This window comes from Octopus bimaculoides, chromosome 6, assembly GCF_001194135.2.
Source record: "Octopus bimaculoides isolate UCB-OBI-ISO-001 chromosome 6, ASM119413v2, whole genome shotgun sequence".
NCBI lineage: Eukaryota > Metazoa > Mollusca > Cephalopoda > Octopoda > Octopodidae > Octopus > Octopus bimaculoides.
In genome coordinates, this window is record NC_068986.1 from 10,552,864 (window position 1) to 10,562,487 (window position 9,624).

Genomic DNA, 9,624 nt, shown 5'->3' on the forward strand with positions numbered 1-9,624 from the left:
CATATATATATATATTTCTATGCATATATTCAATCTTCACTCCTTCTTTAACACTTTCAAATGCTGTTTCCTACATGACAGAGAAATACAAAGCTAATAAGAGCAGTGCAAGAACACAGCCTTGTTTTGTCCTATCTGAGACCATGGATGAATCAGAAACTTCACTGCCAAATCTAACAGAAGCAACTCCTCTTTGGCCAATTCCTAATTGAAAGATCAGTTGGAAGGCCACTCTTGTGCTTCAAAGACAAACTAAAAGATAATCTGAAGTGATGCAATATTCCCTTTGCTTCCTGGGAAAGGAAAGCAGCAGAATGCAAGACCTAGCACCAGTCCTGCTTCTCTTCACTTCAAACATTTGAGCAAAGTTGAGTCCAGCATTAGGACCAACTCAGTGGAAGCATGAAGGCATGCTGGCAAAACATCAGTCCTCAAAATGGAAACCTTGCCTGTTGTTGTGTTTTTGTGGCACAGGGCAAAGCAGGCCCTGCTGTCCACTCAAGAAAACACATAGTAAATGATCCACAAGCACTCAAGCAAGTTCTGTCCACAACTTGTTCCATTTGCCAAAAGGCTTGCAAGGCACCAGCAGGCCTCAAGAGACACGTGCATGTCCATAGAACATAATTACGGCTTTCATTTACTGAACCCTCATTTGTTATTTGTCACAAGAGAATCCATCACACACACACATATATATATACATAGAGAGCGTGCAAGAGAAACAGAAAGAGAGAGAGAGACTTGTTTGTGCGTGTGCATGCATATGTATATATAATAAAAATAATGATAATAATAATAATAATAATAACAACAACAACAACTATTATTATTATTATTATTATTATTATTATAGTTATTATTATAATAATAATAATGATGATAACAATAATAATAATAATAACAATAATAATAATACTAATTATTATTATTATTATTATTACTATTATTATTATTATTATGTTGTTGTTGTTATTGTTTTTTTTTTCTTCTTTCTTCAAATTTTCTTCCATTTCTTGCCGAGTGTTTTCCGTACACCTATTATTATTATTATTATTATTATTATATATATATATATATATACATGTAAATGTATTTCTTGAACAGCTTATTGGAGTTGTCCTGAAAAAGGAATCACCAAGGTGTGTTATAAGCAAAAAGAGTGAGTATAGTTATTTTTAGATCTAACAAGCATTTAGATTGTAAAAAAATGAAATCAAGTCTGTTAATATTTATCAATATATTAAGCATTTAAGTATATAAATGAGCAGTAGACAATGCCAGTAACTTGAGCCTTTGCACCACTCACTGGGAAATACCACATCATGTGTGTGAGATCTGCTAAGAGATATGTGTGCTTAGCAATCACTTATGAGTGAGTATGAGCTGGCAGATAATGCCACACTCATTATTTGTTTCAAGTGGTTATATAGCCATGAGCAGGCATAGACAATAGACAATAGACATACACACACACACTCTCTCTCCCCCTCACTCTCAGCCTTCCCATCCTTAATCTACAGGAACATGTAGGATATGTCAGCAGGAGAAAGGCTTACCTCCATTAGACTGCCAGTACTGATTTTTAACCACATAGAATGAAGCAGCATGAAATTAAATGCCCTGCTCAAGAACACAATAAACTGCCCAGTTCAGGAGTAAATCTTGTGACCTTATGATCATGTAGCCAACCCCTTAAACTTTAGGCCACACACCTTCCCTTTCAAAAATTACCAAGAGGAAAAATGTGAAAATAGTAGATAAAATAACACTTTATGCCCAGATTTAATTGATTACAGTAAACATTTTATATCCACATTTACAGTTTTTAGTCAAGTAAAATTTTTTTTAGAGATTTTACTCATAGGATCATCAAAATTCAGCTTACCAGGAGCGCCAGCAATGTTAAAGCTGGCTCTGACCAATAATCCCAAACTATGAACATTTGAGAAACATTACTTCAGAAATATCTCAGGAAAATGTCTGTTCTTATTTGTTTTAGCACACAAAAATGTTTTCCAGTGATGGGGGAAATATATCTTTGCCATTCACACAAAATGGGGAAATGTCATTGTTCATATTCTAAGGTAACCCAGGGTAGCACATTCAGCTGAATATAAGTGTTACTTCAATTAGAATGCCAAATTCCAGATGTGGTCGAGTTTAATAAATTTTTATATGAATGACTTACTGAATACCAGTAATATACACTGTCTTTTCTAAATGCATTAACACAATAAGGGAACTTATTTTAACAGGGAATCAAACTTGATTCAAATTAAGACTTTACCTTTACATCATTCTGTAACCAAAGGACTTTAAAATATTTGCTTCATTCAACTAAATATTATGAATATAAATTAAGATACTGATTTAACTGTTGCCATATTTCTGATTAGAACATGGATTCCTGAACATATTTACATTATTTATATTATTTACATTTGACAGATGTTTGACCTCATTTTGTTTGTTGTTAACACGTTTCAGCTGATATACCTTCCAGCCTTCATCAGGTGTCTTGGGGAAATTTCGAACCTGGGTTCTCATTCCTAAGGTATTTTTCAATGTTATTATCATTAACAACAAACAAGATGAGGACAAATATCTGTCAAATGTAAATAATGTAAATAGTGTACATAATTCCTCATCTCTTAAATATAGAACTATATGGATTCTTGAGTCATTAAATTACTAAGCAACCCATGAAGAGGTGAGCAGTCCATGGTCTGGCCCTCCATCAGTTATAATGATGAGTGTTCCAGTTGATAGGACCAATGGAACAACCTGCTCCTGAAATTAACATGCAAATGGCTGAGTTCTCCACAGGCAGGCATTCACTATAAAACTCTGTAGATGCTTCGTTCAGTGAATCACAAGAAATTGTCTCCAATGACATAATGGCTGGAATGTATTTCTTACCAAATATGCTGACCTCAATGTGTTGTTTTATAGTAATATTATTTCCATTCCATTTTTCTTTTTTTCTTTTTTTTCTTATTGCCATCATTTTGTTTCCTTTCTCTATAGGCCCTCATAAGGAAAGATATTGTTTGGGCTTCACTATAAGAGACTCTCTTGACTGGTTTATGAATGCTACATGTTGGGGGGAAAAACCTACAGTCTTTTATCTAGCTGAGTGTTTTAGAATTGGAGAAGTCAGTAAGTATACAGGTCTTTATAGTCTTTCACACATACACACATACATATTCTTTTATTCTTTTACTTGTTTCAGTCATCAGACTGTGGCAATGCTGGGGCAGCATCTTAAAGAATTTTAATCAAACAAATTGTCCCCAATATTCATTTTTTTAAAAATCCTGGCGCTTGTTCTATCAGCCTCTTTTGCCAAAACACTAAGTTAAAGGGACATAAACACACTGACACCATTTGTCAAGCAGTGGTGGAGGACAAACACAGACACAAAGACACACACACACACACACACATATACAAGTGTGTGTGTGTGTGTGTGTGTGAAGGTGCATGGCTTAGTGGTTAGGGTATTTGACTCATGATTGTAAGGTCATGACTTAAATTCCCAGTGACGTAGTGTGTCCTTGAGCAAGACACTTTATTTCACATTGCTCCAGTCCACTCGGCTGGCAAAAATGAGTTATACCTGTTTTTCAAAGGGGCCAGCCTTGTCACACTCTGTGTCATGCTGAATCTCCCTGAGAACTACAATAAGGGTACACGTGTCTGTGGAGTGCTCAGCCACTTGCACGTTAATTTCACAAGCAGGCTGTTCCGTTGATCGTATCAGCTGGGACCCTTATTGTCATAACCGATGGAGTGCTCCCATATATATATATATGTGTGTGTGTATTTATATAATGGGCTTCCTTCAATTTCCATCTACCAAATCCACTCACAAGGCTTTTGTTGACTCAAGGTTTTAGTAGGTGACACTTGCCTAAAGTACCACAAAGTGAGACTGCACCTGGACTCATGTGGTTGGGAACCAAACATCTTACCACACAGCCACCACACATACACACACACACATACACGCATATAAGTATGGCCTCGCATAAGAGATGATGAGTGACCAAGACCTTTGGGGACATGCTGTGCTTGAAAAGACCCAGTAAGCCAGGTGAGATTGTAACTGTGGCTTATGCCAGTGTAGCATAACCGGCCCATTTAAGAATAGCCTTAAATCATTGGGCAATATACTGTGCTTGAGAAGACCTGTTGAGTCAAGTGAAATCATTGTTATGGCTGATACCAGTACCACCTGACTAGCACCCATGCCGATGGCATGTAAAAAGCACCTACTACAGTCTCAAAGTGGTTGACATCAGGAAGGGCATCCAGCTGTAGAAACCTTGCCAGATCAGATTGGAGCCTGGTGCAGCCTTCTGGCTTGCCAGTCCTCAGTCAAACTGTCCAAGCAGTGCCAGCATGGAAAGCAGACATTATACGATGATGATCATGATCATGATCATGATATATATAAGCGCAGGAGTGGATGTGTGGTAAGTAGCTTGCTTACCAACCACATGGTTCCAGGTTCAGTCCCACTGCGTGGCACCTTGGCCAAGTGTCTTTTACTATAGCCTTGGGCCGACCAAAGCCTTGTGAGTGGATTTGGTAGATGGAAACTGAAAGAAACCCATCGTATATATGTATATATATATATATATATGTATGTGTGTGTAAGTTTGTTGGTCTGTGTTTGTCCCCCCACCATTGCTTGACTACTGATGCTGGTGTGTTTACGTCCCTGTAACTTAACGGTTCGGCAAAAGAGGCCGATAGAATAAGTACTAGGCTTACAAAGAATAAGTCCTGGGGTCGATTTGCTCGACTAAAAGCGGTGCTCCAGCATGGCCACAGTGAAATAACTGAAACAATTAAAAGAATAAAAGAATATATATATATATATATATATATATATATATACTTGACATATGTTATGTTTTAACTGTATTTAACCTATTCCTTTTGATTTAAATTTTTGTTTCTAGTTCAAATAAAAAATGCAATGGTTATGGCAGCCACATCATTTGATGAAAAGTTTAGACCATGGACCTCAAGGTATAAAAATGGCTTCCATCTCTCTCTTTAATTTCTCCCTCAGTTCATAAAATTTACTATGACACACACACACACACACATGCAGTCACCTTTAACACAGCAAAAACAACAGCTCAATGCCTTCTCTTCAGTACCAGTTACTGATCCTCAACAGCAGCAGTTCCTAACCATTTTTTGCCTATGGACCCTTTGATTTCTGTTTTATTCAGGTGGACCCTTGTAGTCATTCAATATTTAAAAATACCCTACTACATTTATAGCATTAAACATTATTTGGAATTGTATAAAAAAAAATTTTAACATTTTGTGTATTCATCTTCATCATCATCATCATTGATTAGCGTCTGCTTTCTATGCTAGCATGGGTTGGACGATTTGACTGAGGACTGGCGAACCAGATGGCTGCACCAGGCTCCAATCTAATCTAGCAGAGTTTCTACACCTGGATGCCCTTCCTAACGTCAACCACTCTGAGAGTGTAGTGGGTGCTTTTACGTGCCACCGGCACAAGGGCCAGTTAGGCGGTACTGGCAATGACCATGCTCAAAATGGTGCTTTTTACATGCCACCTGCACAGGAGCCAGTCCAGTGACACAGGAGCCAGTCCAGTGGCACTGGCAATGACCTCGCTTGAATGTTTTTTTTCATGTGCCACCAGCACAAGTGCCAGTAAGGTGACGATGGTAACGATTACGCTCAAATGGTGCTGTTTGCATGCCACCGGCACGGAAGCCAGACAGCTGCTCTGGCAATGATCATGCTCGGACGGTGCTGTTATTGCTCCTCTGGTACAGGTGTCAGTCATTGAATTTGGTTCAATTACGATTTCGATTTCACTTGCCCCAACAGGTCTTCGCAAGCAGAACCAAATTATTGCAGATAGATTTTAAAAACAAAATCTTGTATGGACCCGCAGGGGCCATATGGGCTCTGGTTGAGAACAACTGATCTACAAAATATGTGTGTAGATAATAGGGCAGCGAGCTGGCAGAATCGTTAGCATGCCGGGCAAAATGCTTAGCGGTATTTCATCTGCCATTACATTTTGAGTTCAAATTTTGCCAAGGTTGATTTTGCCTTTCATCCTTTCAGGGTTGATTAAATAAGTACCAGTTACACACTGGGGTCGATGTTACTGTTGTTTTTAGCCCCAGGAAGACATCTCCTCCAGCTGGCCAACAACACACAGTCTATGTCCGATTAGTAATTGCGAGGGAGGTCATTTAATATAACTTATCTCTCTCTTTATGAGATCAGCGACAGTGTGGCGCTAGAAAATGGATATAATATTTTGCGAATGGAATAAGTTCTTCATCACTAGCCAGTGATTAGCACACACTGAAGACAGGTAACCACCCAGAAACCCGGGTCTGTGTGTATCACGTAAGGCTAGAGATAGGAGCAATGACCTCCCTCGCAAATACTAATCGGACACAGACTGTGTTGTTGGCCAGCTGGAGGAGATATCTTTCTCGGATTAAAAACCAACAGTAACACCATCCTCTATAGGACTGCCACATTTAGTTGGCAAAGATATTTTACTGTATTAGGATTAACTCATCTTATTTTCCTGATCCATGAAAGAAGCTCTTACATTGTAGCTTTGTTTAATCAGTTCTTTATCTCTATATCAAAATATATTTCATCTGAATGAATGAGCTTCTAGCCAGTATGGAAAGCAGATGTTAAATGACAATGATGATGATGATGATGATGGTGATGGTGGTGGTGGTTACAGCAGAAATGTTTTCTATATTTCAACAGCCCTCTGAGTTTGAACATCAGTGATGCAGGTAACATAATCATATACACAGGGCTTGACAGAGAGCAATACCTTCGTTACAGTCACTTACCGACTAAAATTTACCGAGACCATTACACCTTAGAAGACATCAACATCAATGGACAATCCCTACATGGCGAACATGTTAATTTATTGGTAGCAGTGAAGAAGGTAAGAATATCTTATCGTGATTTATTTCATTGTTGTCATTGTTTTAATGTCCACTTTTCCAGGCCTGCATGGGTCAGAGATGGAATTCATCGGAACAGGACTGGATTCCCAAAAAGGCAGCAAGCTGGCAGAAATGTTAGCACACTAGGCGAAATGTTTAGTGGTATTTCGCCTGTCTTTATGTTCTGAGTTCAAATTCTGCCAAGGTTGACTTTGCCTTTTATCCTTTCAGGGTTGATAAGTTAAGTACCAGTTGCATACTGGAGTCAATCTAATCAACTGCCCCCCCACCCCCAAAATGACTGAAATGCTTGCTTTGCTTAAGGTAGTCCGTCTTGACAGATGACGATGTCGTCATTGATCCTTAGGGGCTGTCTTGATGTCGTTGATCCTTAGCGGCTGTCTTGATGTCATTGAAAAAACCAATTCTGGAGGCACATGTCCAATTACACCAAGAGCAGTGAAGAGGGCTCCGATGAAGATGAGCTCCTCTAGGATTTTGCTAACGTTCCTTGAGCTGTCACCACTTTCCTTTGCGAAGTCTAGTCTGTTTATCCTCAAAGTGCTGCAAACCAATTTTGACCATACTCCTCCTCCAAGTAGTACGGTCTGTGGCCAGTGTTTTTAGTTCACCAGGGGAGATGTTGCAAAGCTTCAGGGATTTCTTGAGATGAACTTAATATCATTTCTTTGGACCTCCGTGCAGTCGGTTACCCACTGCTAACTCCCCAAAAAGCACAATCTTGGGTATATGGCTTTCTGGCATCTTGATAATGACTGAGATAGGTAAAGGATAATAAATAGAAGTCCCTTAATGAATGAGTGTGTGTGTGCGTGTGTGAGAGAGGTTTTGTTTCAGTTTTTCTTAGTTTAATTGATTGTTTTTGCATTGCCAGGTAAATGAAGTAAGAAATATTAAAACCAAAACAGGGAAACAAATGAAACAATGTGAAGTGAAACTGTTTGATGAAACTTGTTCCACATTTACATTAATGCTGTAAGTTATTTTTGTATATTTTCATTGCACTGGTGTAGAGCAATAGTCATGGCTGATGCCAGTGCTGTCTGACTGGCACCTGTGCCATCTGACTGGCACCTGTGCCGATGGCACATAAAAAGCACCAGTGGAGCTTTGGGCCTCATGGAGAAAGTGACAGGTGACCAAGACCTTTGGCGATATATCGTGCTTGTGTAGACATGTCAAGTCAAGCGAGACTGTAACTGTGGCCAGTGTCAGATCAATGGCACCTATGCTGGTGGAATGTAAGAAACACCCCTTACTCTCTCAGAGTGGTTGGCATTAGGAAGGGCATTCAGCTGTAGAAACGTTGCCAAATCAGATCAGAACCTGGTGCAGCCCCCCCCCCTCCCATCCCCAGCTTACCAGTTTCCAGTCAAACAGTCCAACCCATGCCAACATGGAAAGCGGACCTTAAATGATGATGACAATGATGATGATGATGATTTTATATTACTCTACATATTTCTCTTTCCTTATTTTTCTTGACTCCCAAAAATAAGGATTTTTTTTCTTCCTTGTGCATACAGTCAATGTTTATATGGAGGAAGTATTTTACATTGTTTGTATAGAAGCCATGTGAGGGTACATGGCCTTGTGGTTTGGGTGTTGCACTCATGAGCACATGGTTTCAATTCCTGAACCGGGCAATGTGAAGTGTTCTTGAGCAAAACACTTCATCTCATGTGGTTCTGTGATCACTTAAACACCTGACGCATGGTATGCCGTGCAACCTGTTCAGGCAACTACAAGTTCTTCTCAGACTACAAGTTACTACCACCACCACCACCACCATCGGCACCACCAATACTTTTATTTATTTTTTTTTTTTGAAAGCATGTGGTTGGGAATCAAACTTCTTACCATACAGCCACACATGCACCGATATAGCCTTGTCTGTGCCTATATATTGTATTGTATTTGAATATTATGAGATGTTTCTGTTGTTTTATAGATGGGATGATCAACTCATCAACAATGCATTGTCTTGGGTTTCAAACCAAACTGGTAAGCATAAGATTTTTAATATTTAACCCTTTAGCATTGAAACCATTGTAGAATATTATAACCAAAGCTACACTTGGACTGATCAGGAATCTATCATCAAGTGATCTTTTATTCTGTTGTAGTTCTCTTCATCAATGATGTCAAAGTTGTATTTGATGAATATAAAAACTATATGGCATCTACAGCAACTTCCAAGACTATTATTACAGTCAATCCAGGTGTGTTCTTCATTTATATATTTTGCATACATGCACACAAACCATATAGATGTATGTACGTATGTGTGTATAGATGGATGGATGTCTCTATGTATATATGTATGTATATATAGTAGGGTCTCTATCTATGAACAAAGTCTATTCCAGAGCCACGTTCATTAATCAAATTTTTCATCACATTAACAGGGGCAGGTGTGGTTGTGTGGTAAGAAGCTTGCTTACCACCTACATGGTTCCAAGTTCAGTCCTGCTACATAGCATATTGGGCAAGTGTCTTCTACTATGGCCTCGGGCCGACCAAAGCTTTGTGAGTGGATTTGGCAGACAGAAATTGAAAGAAGCCCATCGTATATAAATATATATATATATATATATATATATAT

At 38.7% G+C, this 9,624-nt stretch overlaps 1 protein-coding gene across 1 annotated transcript in view; it reads left to right on the forward strand.

The window, feature by feature from the left end:
- Positions 1–9,624, forward strand: part of LOC106870441 (meiosis-specific with OB domain-containing protein) — a 21,827-nt gene that overhangs the window by 2,896 nt on the left and 9,307 nt on the right. The window contains exons 3-9 of the mRNA XM_014916523.2: positions 1,108–1,162; positions 3,031–3,162; positions 4,974–5,043; positions 6,808–6,997; positions 7,894–7,994; positions 8,971–9,023; positions 9,146–9,241. Of these exons, the coding sequence (XP_014772009.1) occupies positions 1,108–1,162; positions 3,031–3,162; positions 4,974–5,043; positions 6,808–6,997; positions 7,894–7,994; positions 8,971–9,023; positions 9,146–9,241 (697 nt within the window). The remainder of the gene's footprint in view (positions 1–1,107; positions 1,163–3,030; positions 3,163–4,973; positions 5,044–6,807; positions 6,998–7,893; positions 7,995–8,970; positions 9,024–9,145; positions 9,242–9,624) is intronic.